This window comes from Aotus nancymaae, unplaced genomic scaffold, assembly GCF_030222135.1.
Source record: "Aotus nancymaae isolate 86718 unplaced genomic scaffold, 86718_ANA_hifiasm-v0.15.2.pri h1tg000014l, whole genome shotgun sequence".
Lineage (NCBI taxonomy): Eukaryota > Metazoa > Chordata > Mammalia > Primates > Aotidae > Aotus > Aotus nancymaae.
Genome location: NW_026988425.1, coordinates 67,093,309 through 67,119,410, shown reverse-complemented (window position 1 = coordinate 67,119,410; position 26,102 = coordinate 67,093,309). Strand labels below are relative to the sequence as shown.

The 26,102-nt window shown below is 38.4% G+C and overlaps 2 protein-coding genes across 5 annotated transcripts in view; one reads left to right on the top strand and one right to left on the bottom strand.

Moving 5' to 3' along the window:
• The window catches only part of GFM2 (GTP dependent ribosome recycling factor mitochondrial 2), a 56,641-nt gene extending 43,224 nt beyond the window's left edge, over positions 1–13,417 (top strand). For 2 of the 4 annotated variants that reach the window (XM_064376050.1, XM_064376051.1), the window contains 4 exons: positions 69–248; positions 429–544; positions 1,568–1,750; positions 2,405–2,881. In XM_064376050.1, the coding sequence (XP_064232120.1) occupies positions 69–248; positions 429–544; positions 1,568–1,750; positions 2,405–2,533 (608 nt within the window). In that variant the 3' untranslated portion in view covers positions 2,534–2,881. Of the gene's footprint in view, positions 1–68; positions 249–428; positions 545–1,567; positions 1,751–2,404; positions 2,882–12,470 lie in introns of those variants that run through there. The other 2 variants (XR_010342602.1, XR_010342601.1) reach the window with 2 other exon arrangements.
• HEXB (hexosaminidase subunit beta) overlaps positions 2,849–26,102 on the bottom strand; it is a 28,144-nt gene continuing 4,890 nt past the window's right edge. The window contains exons 3-14 of the mRNA XM_012462166.3: positions 22,882–22,947; positions 20,111–20,157; positions 19,747–19,857; positions 12,240–12,341; positions 10,112–10,241; positions 8,176–8,356; positions 7,218–7,304; positions 5,439–5,511; positions 4,843–5,017; positions 3,651–3,741; positions 3,405–3,509; positions 2,849–3,023 (exon numbers count right to left, since the gene is read on the bottom strand). Coding sequence (XP_012317589.2) covers positions 2,966–3,023; positions 3,405–3,509; positions 3,651–3,741; positions 4,843–5,017; positions 5,439–5,511; positions 7,218–7,304; positions 8,176–8,356; positions 10,112–10,241; positions 12,240–12,341; positions 19,747–19,857; positions 20,111–20,157; positions 22,882–22,947 — 1,226 coding nt within the window. The 3' untranslated portion in view covers positions 2,849–2,965. The remainder of the gene's footprint in view (positions 3,024–3,404; positions 3,510–3,650; positions 3,742–4,842; positions 5,018–5,438; positions 5,512–7,217; positions 7,305–8,175; positions 8,357–10,111; positions 10,242–12,239; positions 12,342–19,746; positions 19,858–20,110; positions 20,158–22,881; positions 22,948–26,102) is intronic.

Sequence of the window (26,102 nt, the reverse complement as noted above, 5' to 3'; positions counted from 1 at the left end):
GCCATTTATAGTACCTTGATAGCTTTCCAGAATTAATCTCTGAGGTGCCATATTCAATTTGTTTACAGACACCTTAGATAGAACTTTAGGAGACCAACGGCATCTTGTGACTGTAGAAGTGGAAGCAAGGCCAATTGAAACGTCGTCTCTTATGCCAGTGATAGAGTATGCTGAAAGTATCAATGAAGACCTTTTGAAGGTCTCCCAAGAGGCCATTGAAAATGGAATTCACAGTGCATGCCTCCAAGGTAAGTCACTCAAAGGAGTAAGCATTAGTAGCACACTCAACCATTTAATCACTCTGTATATTTACAGATTATTTCAGTCTTTTTCCTAACTTTGTTAGTGTTTTCTATTTCTTTGCACTTCTCAGTTACTTATCACTACCCATCGAGCATATAATGATACAATTTTTTTTTCTTGTCTAGGACCACTGCTTGGATCCCCAGTTCAAGATGTAGCAATTACTTTACATTCCCTGACAGTTCATCCTGGTACCTCCACAACTATGATTTCTGCCTGTGTCTCAAGATGTGTACAAAAGGTATAGAAGTATCCTAATCCTTATTGCTTTAAGGTGACTCTTCTGAGTATAGTACCACTGATCTTGCAGACAGCTGTGCTTACTTAGCCTTACCTTGGAGAGCTGTAGGATATTCAGGCAACTATCCTAAAGCAGGCCAATGGAGTTCAAGACTGGAGCACTCAGAAACTATGGGCTGCATAGGATTTAAAGTTTTTGAGGAAGCCATGTTGAAAGCATTTTTGAAGCTCTCCAGATAGGTAATATTGCTAGGGAAGGATTGTGAAAAGAGGACTAAGAACAGTTCCATGAGCATGATATGCCCTAGTTAGATACACAGAATTCAATCCCTTTCTTTGTTGTAGCATTTTTCTTAATTTTTACATCTTTTTCAATTCCATTATTTTATTCTGAAAGACATTTTCAGTTTCCACATTCTTTATATGCATGTTCTTCTTGGCCTTTGAAATCTAAGATTGTAAATGGATAGTTATGCAAGAAAAGATTTTTTTTTTTTTTTTTTTTTTGAGACAGAGTCTTGCTCTGTCGCCTGGGCTGGAGTGCAGTGGCTCACTGCAACCTCCACCTCCTGGGTTCAAGCGATTCTCCTGCTTCAGTCTCCTGAGTAGCTGGGATTACAGGCACCCACCACTGCGCCCAGCTAACTTTTTATAGTTTTAGTACAGATGGGGTTTCACTATGTTGGCCAGGCTGGTCTTGAACTCCTGACCTCGTGAACCGCCTGCCTCGGCCTCCCAAAGTGGTGGGATTACAGGCGTGAGCCATCACAACTGGTCTAAAAGATTTATTTTATACATCATGTTTCTACTAAACACCCCCTTGCATCATACCATACAAGAGATCTATAAATTCTATTATCATTCTTATACAAGCAAATATTGAGGTTCTTGACTTCTTATAAAATGTTACCTTTAAAGAGTTAAAGCAAGCTTATATATTTTTGTATGAGCTCTGGCTTAAGAGTTTGGCAGTATTTAAGTTTTTATTTATGAAAAAGGGGTTAACATTCTTTAATTTCTTTAGGCTATGAAGAAAGCTGATAAGAAAGTTTTGGAGCCTCTGATGAATCTGGAGGTTACAGTAGCTAGAGATTATCTCAGCCCTGTCCTGGGAGATCTGGCACAAAGAAGAGGAAACATTCAGGAAATTCAGACTCGCCAGGACAACAAAGTTATTATTGGTTTTGTTCCCTTAGCAGAAATTATGGTAGGTACCTTTGTAACTGAAAAGTACATATTCTTAATTCAGGGGATATAATATGCCAATGAATAGACAATAACCCGAAAAAGCCTCAAGGCTTGATTTAGAGAATACATGTTGAATTTCAACCAGCAGGAAGTGTTAGGACTTTGAATTTAAATTGTTGGAGAAATCCAGGGATTATATATAGCACTTGAAGTGGATGTATTTACAGTCCTAAGACCACAAAGTTTGAGGGTGTGCTGTACCAAAATGTGGTGCCAGTCTATACGGCCATTTTTTCCCTACCAAACATTTTTTACTTCCACCTTTGTCAGTTTTAAGGCAAGTATCATTCTTCTCCCCCTTCAGCCTCTTGTGCTCTAGGACAGGCACCTGGGCTGCCACCAGAGTACTAGAACGGCAGAGCCATGTAACCGAACGCCGGCACCACAGAATACATCTGCAGCACACTTGCACTATTTTGCTTTCTGTCTTCAATATTTTTATATCCAACTTACCCTGCAAAAAATGAAATGTTCTGTTTGAAGGAAGTGATATGGCTAAGCCACATGAGTGGCGACATCACTTTTCCCTGATAATAGTCAAAGGATAATCAGCAGGAAGAGAAACTTGAGGCTTAAATTTGATAAGATAAAGGACTTAAATTATTTTGATTAGGGTTATTCAACTGCACTTCGAACGCTAACATCAGGCTCAGCTACTTTTGCCTTGGAACTATCTACTTATCAAGCCATGAATCCTCAAGATCAAAATACACTGCTCAACCGGAGAAGTGGTTTGACCTAAATGTTTTAGTTTTTGGAGAGGAATTCAGGAGCACCTGGCTACTTCATTTTCAGTAAGAGCAATTTTTACTGCTTTATTGGATGAAAGAACTAGATAAGCTTTGATAGTGGCACCTGTTTTAATTTATTTAATGAGAAATGTGCTTTGATGTTTAAAGCCAATGTACCTGAATCATGCTGTTCATCTATGAAGTTACTACTATTAGTAGTAAACACTCAACTCTTTGGAAGAGTGGTATCACGAAGTTGTGTTTCTTGTGTGTCTTTAAGCTTGTCTCACAAGAAAGATGTCAGGCTTCTATATATAAGATAGAGGTTCAATCAATAAAAATATTTTATTCAAAAAACAGTCTAAGATAAACAGTCTAATAATTTACATGATTTCGAAATGAAGTTGATTGTAGTACAGATTGCTATGGCCTTTTTTCCATTTTTACATGTGCTCATGGTTACAATATCCAGCAAAAAGAGGTTGTGCAGCTATTCCACGTCTGTAGATAGATAATAAAGATATTTTAGATATAATTCATGTCATCTTAACTTAGAAGCTTAAATTAGAATCACTAAATCACAGCATTACTGAAAATAAGGGAAGAAAAAGCAACTGAAGATGAGTTCTAAGTTACACCAAAATTTTATGTATCTATAAAACAGTCCTAAGTCTGAATATATCTTCTTCTTACAGGTATTATTCTCTTACCTACAAAAAATAATTCCCAGTTTCTCCTAAAAAATAATTCCCAGTTTCTCCTAGTTACTACTTCTTAGGTAACATACATTTCTATTTATAACAAGAAACTAGCTAACACTGAATAAGAAGGTAAAAATCATACTGGACTTAATAGTATCCTAGCTTGAGAAATATTTCTTACTTGACCATTCTGCAGCGGTGCCTTGTCAGTCTGTCATAGGCATCGTCCATGTTTCTGACATCCTTGGAACTCCAGAGTCTCTCACCAACAGCACTTGCCCGAGGCCTAATATTTAAGTCACATATAATTTAAGTCACATATCCCCCCAAGCAGTTTAAATTCATGTTTAGTACGTTTGTGCTTAGACGGAGAAGGAAAGCTAAGGCAACCTCAATTCTTAACTCAAATATTACATAAATCCCATACCATAATCTTGGTGTGAGGTTAGTTGCATCCACATATTCTCCCCATAGACAAGCTTCTCCACCAATGACAAGTTGTTTCTGTTCCTGAGTACCTAAATTAAAATCACTGAATTAAGTTCAGAAGTTCAAAGCTTACAAACAGAGGCAATATTAATTTATCAAATTTGTTTCCTCTGTCTTTATCCTAGGGCGACATTTCTCTCCTGTGGTTAGCAGGACCTTGGGAGATGTTAATGACTGTGGCACAAAAAGGTACCCCCACCCCCACCCCCACAAAAAAATGGTTGCAAACTTTATTCCCACCCCTGACCCCATGGTTCACAGCACATGTTAGCACCATGGAGTAACGTGGTGGGCCAGTATTAAAATATTTTATTTTAGTTTTTATGCAAACTTATCTGGACACCAGAAACCATTTTTCAAATCCCTCGTTGCCTATTTAGTAGTATGTAGGGAATATAAGTTGGATAGTATTTTTTAGTGGACCGTGACCACCTGCCTTTAATTTCTGCCTCTTGGTATTTAAAATAAAAACTGAGTACTTAATTTTTTTTTTTTTTAAATCGGTCATTAGCGCTTTTTGATCCTCATAAAATGCATTGTGTAGAAAATTACCAGTTCTTAATAGAGGTACCGTTTTAAAACTTTTTTAAATAGCAAAATCTTTTTCCAAGGCTTTTGTACTAAAGGCTGATGTACAAAATTGGACAGAGTAGAACTGTTCTTTATGAAGAGTTCTGAGAGCCTGAAGCTCCACCCTTCAGATGTCCCCTTCTACTGTTCCCTCCACCAATGATTCTACTCTCAGAATCCTAAGACAACATAGCCTGAAATCCACTGAACTAAAACTATAGCTTTGCCTAGGTGTCTTACATTGGAGAAACAGTTCAGAAGAGGGCATACAAGGTTAATGCAATCAAATAGCTTTCATATGTAGAGAGGGAGGACCCATCAGTGAAAATGGAGATAAAGTTTAAAGGGATCTATACTACTTTTGAAGTTCTTGAATTTAGGCAACTATATGGTTTCTTGAGAGTGTAAAATGATACTGAGCTTTAAAAAAATACACAAAATCAAGGATCAAACATAAAAGGGAGGATAGCTGGTAGGTAATATCTAGGTAAGGATTTCTGAGGTGGGAGGTTAGGGAAGAAGACTCATAAAACAAGGGTAACAATGGTTGCTTCACTTACCACCAAAATCAAGAGGTTCCACTTTATAGTATTTCCTCCAATCTTGTCCATAACTAATCAAATCTAAGTACCAAGGAGCAGAAAGGATTACAGGGAAGCCAGACGCTGTGACTCTGCTGAGTTCCTCAGGATACCCACTGTCTTTCCACACTTCAACTATTGTGCCCGGCTCAAGCTATTAAAGTTATAAATAGCAATACATATTATTAGGTCTAGAACACAGTAGATGAAATGAAAAGTTTAAGGCATTATTACCAGGAACATAATTTTCTAAGATCCTTAAAAAAAATCTACATTTTCTTTTTCCCCTTTCCTTCAGAGTTAGCGCCATGTGATATTCATTGTAGGGACTTAAAATGACAAGTTTCATCAACCCTAAGTTTGGATATGTAAGTTTTGCTTACGTAGGGTACCACAGAGGTTCAGTTAACCAAGGCTGAGACTTGCATTTTCGTCTCATTTCTACATTATGAGGTCCAAAGTGGTCACTAGCAACTCTGGAAAGGTAATGCTGGTAGCTAGACTTGCAAACTCCCAGTTGCCCCAAGAAAAATAAGTCTCTTAAACTGATCAGATGCAGTCTTCACAATGCTCACCTTCACTTTATCATCAAAAACCTCCTGCCAGACAATGGATCCCTTTTTTATGGTTGCAATAATATCCAAAAGCCTAGTATTCAAAAAAAAATAGTTATTTTAGATCACAAGCTTAACAATATGTTTAACATGTACATTTTCTACCAAGGATTACTTGCATTGTTGAGAGGCCTTTCAGTATAAGCTTTATAGCACAAGCAGCTAAAGTTGGGAAGTGTCACAAGTAGTTCCCCCTTTTTAGCATATGATACAGAACGTAACATGGTATAAGGGTTTAATAATCACTTGCTGAATGAATAAGTATGCTCCTGAGATGCAAAGACGTGGCTCCAAGTTGAGTTGGTAGGTAACTCATAGGAAACTGTACAAACAGCAATCTCTCATAATTTTATGGCTGTCTTAAAATGGTAGGGACCATAATCTAGCCTGTCATATCACATAAATTACATATAACAGTTGCTGACAATCATCAGTCCACAAATATTTATAGATATTTAGACAATGCCAGGTGCTCTGCAGATAAATAAAATGCATCACACAAAAAGCTGAATAGGCAAAGGCTGGAACCTGGGCTTGCCAAATAAATGGTATAGCATAAGGGTTGGCAGCTATAGCTTGCAGGCTGTTTCCGTATGGGCTCATGAGCTAAGAATGGTTTTTACATTTGTAAAACATTTTTTTTAAGTTTTAAAATTTTAAAGTTGTTTAAGTTTTTTTTTTTTTTTTTTTTTAAGGATGTGCAATCATATGTGGCCCATGAAGCCTAAACTCTCTGGCCCTTTACAGAAAAAGTTTGCCAATCCCTGTAGAGCAGCACTGTCCAGTAGAACTTCCTGGGATGGAAATGTATTTATATGCATTTTTCAGTTTGACAGTCACTAGCATCAGCTGGCTGTTGAACACATGACATGTGGCTAATGCAACTGAGTAGCTGAATTTTTAACTTTCGTTAATTTACATACGGACAGACACCTGTGGCTATGGCTACTTTATGGGATAGCATAGGTATAAAGTAAAATAAATGCTCCTGGAATTGACAAAATGGAATGACGGATGTTAGTGAAGATTTCACAGAGTAGCCAGGGATTCACAGAGAGAGAGGAGGGAGAGGGAGGGAGAGAGAGAGGAGAGAGAGGAGGGAGAGGAGGGAGAGGGAGGGAGAGGGAGGGAGAGGGAGGGAGAGGGAGGGAGAGGGAGGGAGAGGGAGGGAGAGGGAGGGAGAGGGAGAGAGAAGAGGGAGAGGGAGAGGGAGAGATTGATTTGAGACAGTCTCACTGTTGCCCAGGCTGGAGTGCAGTGGTGCAATCTTGGCTCACTACAGCCTCCACCTTCTGGGTTCAAGAGATTCTTCTGCCTCAGCCTCCCGGGTAGCTGGGCTTACAGCCACCCGCCACTATGCCTGACTAATTTTTGTATTTTTAGTAGAGACGTGGTTTCACCATGTTGGCCAGGCTGGTCTCAAACTCCTGGCCTCCAGTGACCTGCCTGCCTTGGCCTCTCAAAGTGCTGGGATTACAGTTGTGAGGCACCATGCCTCAGCCCAAGCTGAGTTTTTAGAACAGATGACTGCCTTCCTATATTTCAATAGCTATTGCAAAATACTTGGAGTCACCATGTTACTGATTTAAACCAAGCAGTGGGTATTGCTTCTTTTAGTGATTTTTCACATCTACACTTAGACAAAGGATGTAGAGAAAATGTAAAAATAAAGCATATTACTGAATAAACTTTTACAAAAAGTATTAATGAAATACAGAAATAGGCTTTCAAACAACTTACTTTTGAATGTAGAAAGATTCAAGTTTTTTAAAATCTGTGCCAAAGCCTTTTTGCCTCATGAAGTCTTGAATTTTTGGATTTGATTCCCTAAAGCAAAAAGTAATTAAAATTTCATTACAAGTTTGATATGCTCAGTTTATTATTTAAAGCAGTATAAATCCCTAACATCAGTTGTGCAGACTTAAAACTATTAAAGTTTGTTAGTAAAAAGCCTAAAAACTTAAGTTATCTTAATTATCCATTGCAAACAGTTTTTTCAAGAAGCTGATTTCCTGTAGCTCTACCTTACCCACCTTTCTCCTCCATCTAAAGCCACTTGCAGAGAGAATTTTTATTTGAAAAACCTTCCCTATTTAATCACTGACCTCTTTCACTAAAGGCGTTGTTGTTTCATGGTAATCTTTTTTTTGAATCTCCATTTTCTTCTGCATCTTGTTTTTCTTTCTTAAGCTTTACTTTGCCATACCACCCAAATGTACATTCTAGAAAAATCTACGATCTCAGGAGTCATGTTGCCCAGTTTAAACCCTTACAAGCAGGGATGTTACTCAAGTCTTCCTTATGCTGTGGAGCCCTCTACAGCTACTTCAGTGCAACAGGTTTTTTTGTTTTTTGCCTCCCCCACCACGACCCCCACCAGAGTCTTGCTCTGTCTCCCAGTATGGAGTGCAGTGGCATGATCTCAGCTCACTGCAGTCTCCTCTTCTGGGGTTCAAGAGATTATCCTGCCTCAGCTTCCCACGTAGCTGGGATTACAGGCACCCGCCACCACTCCCAGCTAACTTTTGTATTTTTAGTAGAGATGGGGTTTCACTGTGTTGGCTGGGCTGGTCTTGAACTCCTGACCTCAGGTGATCTGCCTGCCTTGGCCTCCCAAAGTGCTGGGATTACAGGCGTGAGCCATTGCACCCGGCCTCTTTTTTTTTTTTTTAAAGTGGGTGTTAAGGAATCATCTTACCAACATTTAAATTCCACTTCATCTCCTCCCAAATGAATGAAGTGATCTGGAAACACCTCATTAATTTCTTTGAAAAATGTAGTAAGGAAGCTGTATGTTGTATTCAGAATAGGGTTTATAGGTCCGAAAGAGTCCAACTTGCTTTTTCTATTGTAACATGGAGTCAGGAGGTCTTTCTGACCTAGAAGAAAAATATTAAGATTCTTTTTAAAAGAAGTGTACTCATTATAAAGATCTGGTTTTCGTCATTTTATTGAAGCTACAAGATTTTATGCACAAAAGATGAGCATGTTTACTAAGAGTTAGTAATTTCTTCCAAATAAGACAAGGAATTGTTTCCTGAATCCTGTCTCTTTGCCTCTTTGTTTCCCTTTATATCTGAGATTTTATCTACTTTAAGTGTTAATAACTCCCAAATCTTCAGCTTTCCTCAACCCTTTCTCTTGAGCTTCAATTCATATTTCAAATTCCCTGCTGAATACAACTGGAAATCCTAGCTGTACTTCAAATACAAGCTAACAAAAAACAACATCTGCAGTCACTGAGCTCCCTTCTCCAGCTTCTCCTGATTTTTGTATTCTAGTAAGGGTACTATCATCATCCTAGAGTATATACCTCTTCCCTCTCCTGGAGCCAATCGGTTGCCAAGTTCTATGGATTTTTCCAGAATGTCTCTCAGTTCTGTCTATTATTTTCCATTCCCACTATCACCCTTTTGGTCCAGAACTCCAATCTGTCCAACTGTAAGTTTGAGATGCTCAGTTTATTATTTAAAGCAGTATATATCCCTAACATCACACTAACATCACATGAAAGTAATACATTGTCATAGTGAAAAAATTAGTTGTCAGAAAACCTTTCCCAAAGGTTTTCCCAAAGTGTGGTTCCCATCATGTTACTCCTTTGCTCAGAAATTTTTGTTTCCAGTGTGTCCTAATGAAGTTGGCATTCCTCACTGAAGGCCCTCTAATGTAGTTTTCCAGATTTATTTCCCACTATTCCCCATGTCTACTCTAATAATATTGACAACTGTAAACACTTCATATTAATTCTTAAAAAAATTACATGGTACTATTAATTCTCATTTTAGAGGTGGGGAAACTGAAGATGAGATGTTACAACTTGCCCAAGGTCACCTAGTTTATAATGGCAGACGCAAGATTCAAACCCAAGCTGTCTGGCTCCAAAGCCAAGTTCTTAATCACCACCCTATAATACCTCCTACTCTTTGCTACCCTCTCCTCCAGCTACATACTTGTCAAGCATATCTTACACTTTTTGCACGCCTTTCCTTATGGCATTTCCTCTACCAGAAACATGAATATATTCTGTGATCTCTCGAAAGCATTTTAAGTGATACCTCATCCATGAAACCATTTCTTGAACTTACTTATCATGTTCTACTTTTTGTAATCACTTTTTGTTTTCTTCTTTTCCCTTTTTAATACTTTAGGCAGTACCTGCTCACAATGACTTGCTCACAATAGACACATAGTAGTTATTGAATCGTATCTGTCAACGGTGTTACTGATATGCCAATCACAATTAAAATGAGCAAACACTAGGTCATAAAATAAGAAATGTGAGACCTCAAATATTCACTTCTGCAACTTAAAAAATACAACTCCTGGCCAGGCACAGTGGCTTACGCCTATAATCCTAGCACTTTGGGAGGTCGAGGTGGGCGGATCACAAGGTCAGGAGATCCTGGCTAACACAGTGAAACTTTGTCTCTACTAAAAATACAAAAAATTAGCTGGGTGTGGTGGCATGTGCCTGTAGTCCTAGCTACTCAGAAAGCTGAGGCAGGAGAATCACTTGATTCTGGGAGGCTGAGGTTGCAGTGAGCTGAGATTGCACCATGGCACTTCAGCTTGGGTGACAGAGCAAGACTCTGTCTAAAAATAATAATTAAAATTAAAATACAACTCCTTACCTTTTCCCCAAGATAATGTATGTCCAGGGGTATCAAATTCTGGCAGGACTCGAATTCCTCGTAATCTGGCATATTCAATCACCATATGGACATCATTTGGTGTATAAATGTGAGACAAAGAATAGCTTCCCTGTAAAAGCCATATTTATTCAAGTTAAAATGTACAATGTAGATTTGATCCTGGAAATTGTTAACAATTGTGCTTGCATTTGATATCTGACAGCTAATTTTTTCACTATGACTATATATTAGTTTCATGTGATGTTAGATGACTCATTTAAAAATAATATAGTACCATAGTTTTAGGAATAGAAAATTTCAGAAAGGAAATTTCTATTAAGTCACACATACTCAAAGGATGATAGCTATTGAGGCTTTTGTCAAAATCATTTGTTTACCATATTTTAGCAATAAATTCTCAGTATACTTTGGGCTAATCCCAGATTTACTGATAGAAATATCTATCTCTGGCAGTACCTCCTGTTTCAAGAGTGTCTACTGACATGCTGTTTCATCTTCCATGTAAGCATACAACAAAACAAATGTCTCCGAAGTGAAACTTCTGAAAACACTGCTCTTGTCAATTTTAGAGTCAAAATTCACTTATTACAAAGCATAGCTATTGTCCTTCAAAGGACTATCATCTTCAATTACTATCAGCTTGAAAAATTCCCCTGTAGACTCTATAATAAGTGACTTGGTTATTTTTAATGATTACCTCAGTCCCTTTATAGGTCACTTGAAAAATTAGAACTCAATATTGTCTGTAACTAAAGTTCCATGAAAGGTGTTCCTGGCACATTTATCAAACTATGGGTTATAAGTACTCAATTCCTGAAAAGTAGTCTTGTCTCCTAGCACCACAAATCAAATTTCGATCAAGACAAGATTTAACTACCACTTTACAGTAAATACAGGGACATGTTAATTGACACTATGGGGTGCAATCAGCAAAACCCAGACTGTGGGAAACTGTAGGACACATGATTCAGTTTCTTCAACAACAAATTCCAGGAGAAAAAAGAAGTGGGAAGAGGGGACCCATAGATCAAAAGAGAATTACTAGACATTTAACTCACTGCAGTTATGGAGCTTATTTGTATCCCACTGCAAATTTTTAAAAATAATTTTTTAAATAAGAGGAAAAGACACCTGGAGAAATGTGAATATTGATTGGGTGTCTAGATTACTCTTAATTCTTTAGCTGCAGTCATGTATTATGGTTATTTTTCCTTAAAGAACAGGCCTTTTTATGGTGAGATATGGTGATGGATTTTATTCAAAACAACAGAGCGGGGCAGGGCTTTTCTGCAGGAGTTTAAGTGATACAAGATTGACCATGTATTCATTTTTGAATATGCGTGATGAGAACATGGGAATTCATTAAATTATTCTATATCTGTATATGTTTGGAATTTGCCATAATAAAAAGTAAAACAAAAGGAAACAAAAACACAAGTGCTGTGAGCATTTTAGCCTATGTATATAACACTGGAGAAAGTTTTGGAATTACGGCCAGAGGATGGAATTTAGAGTCCTGGCTCTGTCCCTTCCTAACCACAACTTCAGACAAGGCACGTCACTTCTCTGGATGTCAGGTACCTTCTTTGTATTACAGGGATATCAAACTAGGGGATACTGGGGTCCCTCCCAGCTCCACTGGTTCATATAATATAGTCAGTTTGAACACTGTCAACTGAAACTACCATTGTTTTCTAAGAAAGCGCCCTCACTCTAAAATTCCCTACTTCATGTAGTTTCTCAGAGAGAAAAATCGTCATTTAGGGATTTCCAAAGAATTATATTTATAATAAATGCACTGTTGGACAACTTGATAAATATATTATCTTAACCATATGTAATTTGAGAATTATTCAAGTCTTCTACCTTGAGTTGTTAAATTTCTATTTATACTTCCCCAGAGATTGTTTATATTTACAGTAACAATACAGTAACAGTTATAGCAATAACAAAAAAAGTTTTATGGAGGTTAAAAAAAAATTACAAACCATAAACATCTAATTTTTACACTTTGATTCTATCCATAAGAATAAACATTTAAGCCACAAACTTGTAATGAAACAATACCCAAAGTTTTTGTAGACAGACTACAATACAGTTTACTCACTTTATTGCTTAACTCAGGAAAAGCGATGCTCTGATAGGGGAAAGACTGGTCGTCAACTATGTGCCAGTGAAGAACATTAAACTTATTAAAAGCCATAGCATCCTGCAAGCAAAACATATTTAACACTTATATACTACAGATATCATATACAATCCATATTACCTATCTAATACATTTGGAATTGCTTCCAATATGTCTGCTTCCTTTAAAAATATTTTTTTTTGTTTTGAGACAGGGTCTCATTCTTGCCCAAGCTGGAGTATGGCATGATCTCAGCTCATTGCAGCCTTGACCTCCCAGTCTCAAGTGATCCTCCCACTTCATCCTCCGGAGTACCTGGGACTACAGGCGCCCACCACCATGCCCAGCTAAGTTTTGCATTTTTTGTAGAAACAGAGTTTTGCCATGTTGCCCAAGCTCGTCTGGAACTTCTGGGCTCAAGCCGTCTGCCCGCCTCAGCCTCCCAAAGGCTGGGATTACAAGCATGAGCCACCATGCCTGGCTAAAATTTATTTTTCAGCAAAAAAAGAATGAGAAGAAATAGAAATTCTTCATCATATATACTTCACATGACATGTCAGTATTGAAAAATCCTCTGGAAACATCATATTTATTCTAGACAGTGAGTTGTAACTTTGCTCTATGGGAGGAGAGCAAGCTTATAAATTCCCAATATGTAGGAGTCTGCCAACAATGCAAGATGGTTCTTGGCTGCCACTGTGTTTGGGAATAGAGCAAAGGAAAAATGGAGCATTCATTTAAGTACCAGGACTTACAATTCCCACAGTTCTGAAATTTGAGTCCCAACTAAGAAATTCATTGCAAACTTAATACAAGTGTCCCAGAGAAATTTTTGGACAAATTAAGTTAATAATTTTATGTATATGCTAGAGGAATAACCAATATAATATTTATATAAAATATAAACACTATATTTTTAAAAGATGAAAAATAGTAAGGGAGAAGATTTGTCCAACAAGATAATCAAAACTTAAAGACTCCCTCTTCATCAAGGCTGAAGGGATTTTGCTGATACAGTTAAGAAATCTTTTTTAGGCCAGGCATGGTGGCTCACACCTGTAATCCCAGCACTTTGGGAGACTGGGGTGGGTGGATCACAAGGTCAGGAGATCAAGACCAGCCTGGCCAACATGGTGAAACCCGTCTCTACTAAATACAAAAAATTAGCTGGGCGTGGTGGCACGTACCTGTAGTCCCAGCTACTTGGGAGGCTGAGGCAGGAGAATCGCTTGAACCCAGGAGGCAGAGGTTGCAGTGAGCTGAGATTGTGCCACTGCACTCCAACCTGGGTGACAGAGTGAGACTCTGTCTCAAAAAAAAAAAAAATCTTTTACATACAAGGGGATTGTGCAGATAAATATATTGAGGATAAAAGGAGGGTTTTCACTCTCAGAGAAGGGAGCTAGAATTATAGGTGTTAATTGGAATTGAGCTTATTAATATAAAGTTGTGGTTTTTAACATAGACCAGGGGTTAGCAAACATTTTACATAAAGGGCTAGACAGTAAATAGTTTGGCTTTGCAAGCCATAGAGTTTGTTACACCTACTCTACTGTGCAATTGTAGAGTGAGACAATATGTAAACAAATGTACATGGCTATATTCCTGTAAACTTTATTTGCAAGGCCAGACACAGTGGCTCATGCCTGTAACCCCAATACTTTGGGAGGCTGAGGCAGGAAGATCACTTGGGCCCAGGAGTTTGAGACCAGCCTGCATAACATAATGAGACCTCATCTCTACTAAAAAATTTTTAAGAAATTATGTGGGCATCATGACACATGCCTGTAGTTCCACCTATTCTGGAGGCTGAGGTGAGAGGATTGCTTGAGGCTGGGAGGCTCAGACTGCAGTGAGCTGAGCTAATAACCTCTGCATTCCAACCTAGGGGTGACAGAGTGAGAAAACTCAAAGCCCGATGTTTGCGAAAATAGATGGTGAACTGGATTTGGCCTTTGGGGTATAGTTTGTCAACTCCTGATATAAAAATAGGGAAAGATGTGTGTGTGTACATATAAATGTATATATACATATGTACACATATTTTCTATCTCTCTCTGCTTAGAAGGTCTACAAGCAATGATACCCTAGTAGCAATGAGCACACCTAGGTTTCAAAATGTTGTTCACCACTAAAAGGGTTCCTTGAAGAAAACTCTGAGGACAGAGAAAAGACTGGGACAGGGAAGGCAGGTCTGGAACATAATGTGCCAAAAAGTGAGAAAGCGCTCCAAAATTAAAGAGAACATGCCAGGGATATAAGAGGCAACTTGAAGAACTTCCAATGACCAAAGCCAGGACAATTTGACTATTAAACAGGGAAAGTGACAGATGATAATCCTGAGTAACATAGTAATCAATGAATCCACACTGATAAAAAATAATGAATACTTAAATGAAAGAGAAGGGATTGCTCTACCTTACAGTGAAATGCCAAGTAATAAATGATAGAAGGAATGAAGGAATTAGAAGAATCACCACTTGGTAGCCACCTTAGGAACAACTGATTTAGGCAGGAACCATCTGTGGATGCTAAAACTAGTGAGTGAATGCTGGATGAAGAATGGGATTTTACACAGGTCTCATTTCTTCTGACAAGGTACTTAATGAAGTACAAAGTGCTTTTTTTTTTTTTTTTTTTTTGAGACGGAGTCTTGCTCTATCACCCAGGCTGGAATGCGGTGGCACCATCTTGGCTTACTGCAACCTCCGGGTTTCAAGCATTTCTCCTGCCTCAGCCTCCCAAGTAGCTGGGAGTACAGGCACCTGCCACCACGCCTGGGTAATTTTTGTGTATTTAGTAGAGATGGGGTTTTACCATGTTGGCCAAGCTGGTCTCGAACTCCTGACCTCAGGTGATTCACCTGCCTCGGCCTCCCAAAGTGTTGAGATTATGAGATTACAGGTATGAGCCACTGCACCCAGCCCAAAATGCTTTTTAATTAACATCACAGTGGAGAAACCTGGTAGATGACATATTAGGCAAGTTATAAGTGAACAATACCAGAAATGAAATAAACAAGACATTGTGTCACCTGATAGGCACTGAGAAGAACATAGCATCACTTCTGCTTTGTTCCTGCCAAAAAGGCATAACTGAATCTAATCTTGTGGAAAATGGACAAGCTAAGGCATATTCTACAAAGTAACTGGCCTATACTCTTCAAAAATGTCATGGTCTTAAAAGACAAGACGGTCAGTTGTAGATTAATAGTGGCCGAAAAGATATACAAGTAAATGCAACACCTGATTTTGGATGGGATGTGGAACCTATAAAAGACATTGTTGGATCAATGAAAATTTGAATGGGTCTGTGTATTAGATGCAGTATCGTGTCAATTTCCTGATTTTGATGGTTATACTGAAGTTATTAAATGTCCCTTTTTAAAGAAATTCATCCTGAAATAATAAGGGAGTATAGTTTCCAAATATTGTTCTAAACCCATATGGTTTAGGAAAAATATTTTTAGAGAGGAAGAATAAAGCAAATATAAAGCTTAAATTTAATATTTAATAAATAAAAATTTTTAATTGAAATTGGCTTATCTGGGTAAAAGAGTATATAGGAGTTCTTTGCACTCTTTTTACAACTTTTCCCTAAGTTTAAGACTTCAAACTATAAACAAAAAACAAAAATCAAAACTGCTAAAGCTATAGAAATTAAAACCATATATACAGGCCCAAGAAGATAAACTAGTAAAGATTATGACTTCAGAAAGTAACTTCTGTGTTTATCAGAATTTAGTATTTAGTAATTATAATTGAAAGCAATAGGAAATTGTAGACTGCTCAGAAATGAGGGCATTACTGGCTAACCATTTGGAAAGGAAAATTAAAATGTCTACCAGGTTTGATACACTAAAGTAAATTCTAATGGAATTAAGAATTTAGTAAGAAAAAGTATAATAATATTAAAAGAAAATTTAAGAGGTTATTTTTATATTTATATCCCTGTTGTAGAGAAGGACTCTCAGCATACTTCCCAAAGCCAAAAATGATAGAAAGGATAAGACTGAAATACATTCCTTCTTTAAAAAACTTGTGGCTAGGTGTGGTGGCTCATGGCTGTAATCCCAGCACATTGAGAGGCCAAGGCAGGTAGATTGCCTGAGCTCAGGAGTTCAAGACCAGCCTGAGAAATATGCCAAAAGCCCATCTCTTAAGGAAAAAAAAAATGTTAGCTGGGTTTTTTGCTAAAAAAGAAAAAAAGAAAAAATTTGCTGGGTTTGGGGGCTCATGCCTGTAATCCCAGCACTTTGGGAGGCTGAGGCAGGGGGATCACCTGAGGTCAGGAGTTCAAGACCAGCCTGGCCAACATGGTGAAACCCTGTCTCTACTAAAAATACAAAATTTAGCCAGGCGTGGTGGCGGGCACCTGTAATCTCAGCTACTTAGGAGGCTGAGGCAGGAGAATCGCTTGAATCTGGGAGGTGGAAGTTGCAGTGAGCTGAGACTGTGCCATTGCACTCCAGCCTGGGCAACAAGAGCAAAACACTGTCTAAAAAAATAATTTTAAAAAATAAATTTTAAATGTCTATAGGCACTATAAATATAGTTATTAAAACAAATTAGAAATTTAGAGAAATTTCACAACAATATATGCTGGATAAGTATATAATACAAGTATAAGGTGGGGTTTGGGGGCTCATGCCTATAATCCCAACACTTTGGGAGACCAAGACAGAAGGATCATTTGACACTAGGAATTTGAGACCAGCTGGGCAATATGGTAAGACCCTATCTCTACAATAAAAAATAAAAAATTTAAATTAAATTTTTAAAATAAGATAAATATAAGCAAACATAAAAGTATCAGTGGCACAATCTACAGACAAATATAACATTAAAACATTAAATCAATAAAGAAGGCATTCACATTCTAGACGACAAAATGAACATAGAAAATAAACTTATATGGCTGGGGCACAGTTGCTCAAGCCTGTAATCCTAGCATTTTGGGAAGCTGAGGCCAGCAGATTACCTGAGCTCAGGAGTTTCAGACCACCCTGGGCAAAATGGCGAAACCCTGTCTCTACTAAAGATACAAAAAATTATCTGGGTGTGGTGGTGCGTGCCTGTAATCCCAGCTACTTAGGAGGCCGAGACACGAGAATCACTCAGACACAGGATGTGGAGACTGCAGTGAGCCCAGATCACGCCACTGCACTTCAGCCTGGGTGACAGAGTGAGACTGTCTCAAACAACAACAACAACAACAAAAAACCTTACAGTTTATAATATAAAATATACAAATACCTAATATGTTAAAAAGAAATGGCTTATATTCACTAAAAAGCAAGGAAGTACAAATTAAAACCAGGAGATGTATTTTATCATCAGATCAGCAACAGACATAGCAAAGATGTACCACACTGTTGGCCAAGCATATGTGGCTATGACCGACCTGTCTAGAAGGCAGCCTGACAGTATATACCAAAAGTTAAAATGTACCAAAAAATAAAACATATACATCTTAAGCCCAGAAATTCACTTCTAAGAATTTATCCTCGAGAAATAATCTTGACAAGTGTACAAATCTATGTATAAAAGAACAGTGTGGTAGTATTTGTCATAGTAAATTAACTTGGATGTTCAGTGTGAGACTAGTTAAATAAAATGAAATATTGAACTGTTGAAAGGGTAGCAAAGGCCAGGTACAGTGGCTCACACCTGTAATCACTATCACTTTGAAAGGCTAAGGCAGGCAGATTACCTGAGGTCAGGAGTTCAAGATCAGCTTGACCAACATGGTGAAACCCTATCTCTACTGAAAGTACAAAAATTAGCTGGGTGTGGTGGCAGGTGTGCCTGTAATCCCAGCTACTCGGGAGGCAGAGGCAAGAGAATCACTTGACCTTGGGACGCCAAGGTTGCAGTGAGCCAAGATTGTGCCACTGTACTCCAGCCTGGGTAACAGAGCAAGACTCTGTCTCAAAAAAAAAAAAAACAAACGGTGAGGGGAATGGCAAAAGTATGGTCTCATTTAAGTTTTTTAAAAAGTCACATTGTATGTGTTAATATATTTAGTTTGTTTGTTTGTTTTGAGATGGAGTCTCGTTCTGTCACCCAGGCTGGAGTGAGGTGGTGCGATCTTGGCTCACTGCAACCTGCCTCTCCCAGCTTCAAGCGATTCTCATGCCTCAGCCTCCCAAGTAGCTGGGATCACAGGCGTGCACCACCACACCCAGCTCATTTTTTGTATTTTCAGTAGAGACGGGTTTCACCACGGTGGTCAGGCTGGTCTCGAACTCCTGACCTCAAGTGATCCACCTGCCTCTGCTTCCCTAAGTGCTGAAATTACAGGCATGAGCCACCATGACCCGCCTAATATATTCATTTTTTAAGTCTAAAATGAGGTAAGTAGGACATAAAAATGTATACCAATCTTAGGCAAATGAAATTATGGGATGACTGCCTATTTGATGCATATTTATATTGTTTAAATTTTTTACACTAATCATTTATTTCTTAAAAGTGATAAAAGTGTCTTTCAGAGAAAAAAATTAAGAGTATTAATGTAAATGTAAAAATAATTTTTACATAGCATAGTGTAATCATAAATGATCAAGTGAAGGCACAAAAACACATGAGAGGAAACCTCCCCACCCCTACAAATTGGCAGGTGATGGTGGTGGGATTAACCAATAAACAAAAGTCCATAGGAGAAAACAGTTATTGTCAACCTTCTTCCTAACCCATACCACCCCTGAGGTTCCATATTCCTTTGGAATGTTTCCCTAGGCATAAAGGAGCTCCCAGACTCCTTTCTAATGTCACTTACAAAAAAAGTAAGAGGAGGTCACAAAATATAAAGGGCACTAACTAAAAGTATGCTGGCCATGTGTTCCTTTTTTTTTTTTTTTTTTTGAGACAGAGTCTTGCTCTGTTGCTTAGGCTGGAGTGCAGTGGCTCGATCTCGTTTCACTGCAACCTCCACCTCCTGGGTTCAAGCAGTTCTCCTGCCTCAGCCTCCCCAGTAGCTGGGATTACAGGTGTACACTACCACACCTGGCTAATTTTTGTATTTTTAGTAGAGATGAGCTTTCACCATGTTGGCAAGGCTGGTCTCGAACTCCTGAACTCAAGTAATCTGCCTGCCTTGGCCTCCCAAAGTGCTGGGATTACAGGTATGAGCCACCACTCCCAGGCGACCATGTATTCCTAACCAAAAGTCTAGACACATGATTTGACAAAAGGGAGGAGTATGTAAACGGCCAATGGGCAATGCTTAAACTGTCTTTCTCTTAATAGTCTTGGCTAAATACATGTTATACGTGGCTCTTGCACTGAAAACAGGAGGGCGACTCTCAAGGGGAACCACCACGTCACAGCTGAGGAAATACACTTCCCTAGGGATTGAGGAAAGAATGCCAGTGCTTATACAAATTCCCCTATTCCAACCTACACAACAGTAACCAATATGAAGTAACAACATAAAGGGAACATCTTCGGAATACACAATGGATTAGAATGAAGTAATTACCTACCAGAGTTTTAAGAATAATCTTAACTGGCAGATAGTGTCTGGATGTATCAATTAAAATTCCTCTATGAGAAAATCTTGGAGAATCAATAATGGTAGATTCATTGATGGTGAACTGTGAGACAAAATAAATTATTTAGTTTTAGAATTTTCTGTTGTCTTGAACTCAATGAAGACTACATCTATTTATATAAGCATTTGATAAAATATTAATTTAGAACAACAAAAAAGTATGAAATTTACATTTACCAGCTAAGATAAATATCTGGAGAAAATAAACCTTCAGGAAGCAATAGCTAAACAGGTTACATTTTTATCAGTAGTAATTTGTCTAACAATTTTTAGTAACATACAATAATCATACTTACAGTCCCATAAGAATCTTGATAAACTAACTGGCTAAAGGTCTCTAAACCTGAGGAAAGTAAAATTTATTGCATTAATTTATAAATCAACAAATTGAGATGATAAAAGTTATATTATCCAAACAGACGCAAGTAAGGCAAATATAATTAAATATAGTGTTATACCTATACCCTCTACCATAATTTCTAAATCAAAGCCAAATTTAAAAAAAATCCATTGCCCTTCTCTACTCATCTAATAAAAGTGCTTTACTTCATTGTACCCATACCCTGGGGTTCGTTTCAATAAACACAAAATAATAGTAATTTAATAAAATATCAGTTTCTGAATAAATTTATAGCATTATGAGAAAGAATTTTTATAATCAAATATTATAGTCACTTTTAGAAGGCACCTAAATGTAACAGGGAAAAATGGCTGGAAAAAACCACCATGAAACTATAAAGGTCAATTTACAATATACAGTTTTACTTATAGCTGCAAAGACTACCTTCTGAACATTTTTTACTCAAGTGGATTATTCCCTTAATATACTAGTTGACAGGCTCTGACTGGCCGTGACTTTATTCAGATTCCTCATTCTAGCTGAGAGTTATAGAGCCAGAGAACTTTTAACCTAAGAAGAGTTCAGTCATTTTTGCTATGCCTTCCTCTCCCCAACCGCGTCAAGCTCAGGTTCATGCTGGGAAGAATAACTTTGAAAGTTTCTGTTAAGTGACATTGCACTCAATAATGATCAGTTTAGAGTACAATACTCTGAAAGTCTGATGGTAAACAGAAAATAAGGACTTCTTGGGAGTAGAAATCTAGTCACTACATGCTCACTAGAGTTCCATTTTGCTTTTTGTTTTTTTTTTTTTTTGAGACAGAGTCTCACTTTATCACCCAGAATGGAGTGCAGTGTCCTGATCTCAGCTCACTGCAACGTCCACCTCTCGGGTTCAAGCACTTCTCCTGCCTCAGCCTCCCAAGTAGCTGGGACTACAAGCGTGTGCCACCACGCCTGGCTGATTTTTGTATTTTTAGTACAGACGGGGTTTCACTATGTTGACCAGACTGGTCTCGAACTCCTGACTTTAAGTGATCCACTCACCTCAGCCTCCCAAAATGTTGGGATTACAGGCATGAGCCACCACGCCCAGCCTTGCTAGAGTTCTTTATTTTGGTATGGATCAGAACAAACATCAATAAGCGTCTCTTCTCCTTACCAGACACAGACAAGACAGGCAGATCAGACGAATAAAAACTTAAAATCACTAACATTATATATAAATAAAATTACATTTGTTGTAAATATCTAGATATTTTCATATTCTATTTTGAATAAAATTTTCTTATGGGTATAAAAATATGTAGCATAACAATGATTATTTTAGGTAACACTCAATCTGAGTCAAATCTCAAACCTTTATTTTGTTTTTTGAGAAGGAGTCTTGCTCTGTACACCAGGCTAGAATGAAGTGGTGAAATCTCAGCTCACTACAACCTCCATCTCCTGGGTTCAAGCTATTCTCCTGCATCACCCTCCCAAGTAGCTGCGATTACAGGCATGCGCCACCATGCCCAACTAATTTTTTTTTTTTGTATTTTTAGTAGAGATGGGGTTTCACCATGTTGGCCAGTCTGGTCTCGAACTTCTGACCTCAAGTGATCTGCCTGCCTCAACCTCCAAAGTGCTGGGATTACAGGCGTGAATTAAATTACTGTATAGTAATATAATTACCATAAATTAAATTTATAGTAATTTACTATAATTACTATAATTAATATAGTTATTATATAGTAATAATAAACTATAATTACTATAATAAATTAAAATTTATTTTAATTACTATAAATTTGGTTAGTTCATATTTTTTTAAATTCCCTTTCTAAAATCTCTGATATTTGGAAGTCAGTACAGTATCTTATCTGCCAAGAGAGAAAGGTGAAAGAAACTTTTGAACAGCAAATGTCCTGATATCAAACTTTGAAGTTCAGACCTTGAAATTCTCAGGAAAAGCTTTTAAAGTTACTCCCTGCCTATTGCCTCTAACCAACTCTAGAGCTTGTTTGCATGTTTACACTGTTCCTTATACAAACTTAGTTATGTTTCTAAATCCACAGGAATTTAAAATGAGGGAAGAGAGATGCTTGCTTCTGAAGGCAACAGAAGCGATAGCTGAAACAAAATTCCCTAATCAGAAGAGGTTGGGGCATGTGTAGTGCTATAAACATTACAGGCCCAAGAGCATCCATGAATTACAGCACTGTAGGAATGTAATAACCTTCAGACACTTTTTGAAAGGTCAAATGAGTTTTCTCCTATGCTTATTTATTTGTATTTTTTTGAGACAGGGGTCTTGCTCTATTGCCCAGGCTACAGTGCAGTGATGTGATCTAGGCTCACTACAGCCTCAATGTCCTGGGCTCAAGCAATCCTCCCACCTCAGCCTTCAGAGTAGCTGAGACTACAAGTCCACGCCACTGTGCCCGGCTAATTTTTGTATTTTTTGTAGAGACAAGATTGCGCCATGTTGCTCAGGCTGGTCTCAGGCAATCATCACCTGTCTCAGCCTCTCTAAGTGCTGGGATTACAGGCGTGAGCCACTGTGCCCGACCTCTCCATGCTTCAAGTAGTACGTGTGCAATGGAAATCATTTTGGAACTACATAACAAAGCATTCTGTAAAGGATCCAAGGCAGCACAGTTTTGCTGTGCTTGATTTCACAAAGCACCAACTGAAAATTTCCCTTTACTGGAAAGTTAACAATGAAACTGCATGTTCACTTACCTCGTAATGCTCCCCAAACTCTGTTGGCCTTCAGGACAGCCACTGGTTCTTTCACAAGTAAAGTATCTGTAGTGGGGATTTAAAATCACACACAAACTTTTGTTAATCCCTCCATGACACACAGTAAGTTTCCTAAACACATCATTGATATTTCTGAACCATTATTTTCTCCTGAGCACATGACCTACTTCTCTAACTGCCTCCTGTACATCTCCATTTGGATGTCCTGTAGATTCTTTCAACTCCACATGCCCCAACAGAACTCTTCCCTCCCTCCTCCTCCACACACTTCAACCTGCTGGTCTCCTGTGTTCCTCATTTCAGTGACTCACAGCACCACCATCCAGTCACTTGAGTCACTCAAGTCAGGAATTTGGGTGTCATCTCCATGTTTCCTCATTTTCCCCTCCAAGAGAGTTAGTCTCTCCAACTTCTCCTCAACAGAGTAGAATCCTAGTTAAGCTAAGAGTTTAGTTGAAAAATGCAAACATTCCTCAGTTTCTACTAGTCCTTGGTGACACCCCAGGTGTCATTCAAATTGATTCCCCTTAAGGCCAGAGAGTTATCACCACTCTTTTGCCTTCAGTTTTTCTATTTGTCCCGTACCCACCTTCCCTCAGTATCATCCAAATCTGCCTTAAGACTTACTCTCCAAATCCCCTTAGCTTAGTTCAGCTTTGTCCCCCTCAATAAAAATAATTCAGCTTTGTCCCACTCAATTAAAAGTTCACACCATCCAGAGTGGGGCTCCAGTTAGCCACTTCTGGTGAGAGGCTGATCTTTCAATCTTTGAACATACTCTGCCTAAGGCTGGCCCATTTAGTCATTTAGTCTTTTAGAGAAGTCTGGAGTGGAGCCAACCACAGACATAGTAAACCCACAGAGGGTACAGAGATTTAAAGCTGTAAAGGGTGCAACAGCTTTAAAGGGTGTAACAGCTGTGGACTTTGCCACTGCAAAGACAATGAAGGCCTGGAGGTTCATGATTTAATACTGGGCTGGTTTATCACCTTCTACCACTACCTCCATCCAGATGCTCACAGGATAGTTAGCTGCAGGTAGGCAAAAGTGCTCTGTCAATAGTGTGAGCATCTCAGGTGATAGTCATATGACAAGATAGCCTTTTCCATTAGACGACCACAGTGATGAGTTAGCCAATGCCAGGCTAAGAATTACATTGCTGTTTATGAGCATAGTCTAATTATGTTTCCTCTCCATCTACAGCAAATTCTTTTGTTGTTATTGAGACAAAGTCTCAATCTGTTGCCCAGGCTGGAGTGGAGTGGCATGATCACAGTTCACTGCACCCTCGACCTGCCTCCCGGTGGGACTATAGATGTGCCACCACGACTGGCTAATTTTTCTTTCTTTTTTTTTTTTGGTGGAGATGGAGTTTTGTCATGTTGCCCAGGCTGGTCTTGAGCTCCCGGGCTCAAGCCACCTACCAGCCTCAGGCTCCCAAAGTGTTGGGATTATAGGTGTCAGCCACTGCACCCAGCCTATATCAAATTCTGAATCAGCTACCTAGAGCTCACTGCTCCATTGGTCATCATTTAAAAAGATTTTTTGCCACATTCTAGTTTTGAGCTCTCCCAGAAATAGCACAAAGAGTCACCTAAAAACCTTAATATATTGCATATACTTGATACCAATTATTTTCTAATAGCTGACAACTGGCTGATATTAAAAAGGACCGTAATTCAACTCAGTGGAAAATATATATAACAATTAGAGAGAGATTTGATTTTCCAAATATATGGACACATAGCTACAGAATGTCCATTTTTACTTCAAAATCAAGTTATTAGTATTAACAATGATCACTTCCCTGAAGTGGGAAAGCAATGACATCATTTACTTTTCAGTAAGCCCCTTCTGTATCTTTTTACACCATAAATACATTTGTTTTGGAGGGTGTATATACAAATTACGTAACCATACATTCTCCTTTAAAAACAACATAGATAAGGCTAAAATCTCCTTTGAGATACCCACGCACCTCCCTCTGCCTTCCTCAGAGGAAGGAAGCACTTATCGGGCCTTTTCTTAGGCTTGACATAGATGTACATGGAAGGAGGAAATACTGCTTTATGTGTGTGTTCCTGCATGTGTGTTGATCTATAAACGGGGCCCACCTCTACACATTATTATACAGCTTTCTTTAACTCAGCAGTTTATCTTGGCAGTTCTCCATTTGCGTTCTCTGTAACACTGCTTCTTTATTCTTAACTGTTGTGATCATACTGTTTAGTATGGATTGACAAGATGTATTTAGCCATTCCTCTACTGATGGACATTGAGTTTTGTTGACAATTCTTCACATTACAGGCAAACTGCTGATTTACGTGTCAATTTATCTGCAGTAAAAACTAGCCCACCTCTCAGGGCATGCATATTTTTATTTTTAATAAATAGTGGTGCTTTAACATGTATTACTTCCTCCAACATGTCCTCCTACTCCAGACATTTGATATCTTGTTATTTCCATTCATATGTGTTACTTTTATCATCAGCAGCAGCAACTAGTTGAAAGACTAAAAGCTAGTTTATACTTCAGAGGAAAATTTCGCAATCACCTTGTCTCAAGAAACTTCCCTTTCAGAATAAAGAGAGTTTGTAGAACTGACTCAAAGATAAGCTCTGACTCTCCAGTCTCGATACATTTCATTTTGTGGAATTTACAGTCTCTTATCTATATTGCCAAGGGACAGCTAAGATCCCTTGGCAAAGTAATGACCATTTCCATCTCAATTCAGGTTGCAAAACCTACTTCACGTGGTGTCTGAGTGTAGAGTATCAGTTGAAATAATATCTGATGTTGGTGAATTTTCCCATTTCTCGTCTAAGAACAGCTGCAGAATTGGAGAGAAAGAAAACTCTTTTTCAAAGAAATGTCTTATTGAAAAATCTCATCTAAACCAGCAGGATGAAGACATACTTAACTGTGAGACAGTCTAGGGATAAAGGAGTTGCTCTTTTCTCTAAATTTGTGGCATCCTTTTTTTTCCTTTTCTTTTTTTTTTTTTTTGAGACAGTCTCACTCTGTATCCCAGGCTGGATTGTAGCTGTGTGACCTCAGCTCGCTGCAACCTCTGCCTCCTGGGTTCAAGTGATTCTCCTGCCTCAGCTTCCCGAGTAGCTGGGATTACAGATGGACACCACCACACCCGGCTAACTTTTTGTATTTTTTAGTAGAGACAGGTTTCACCATATTGGCCAGG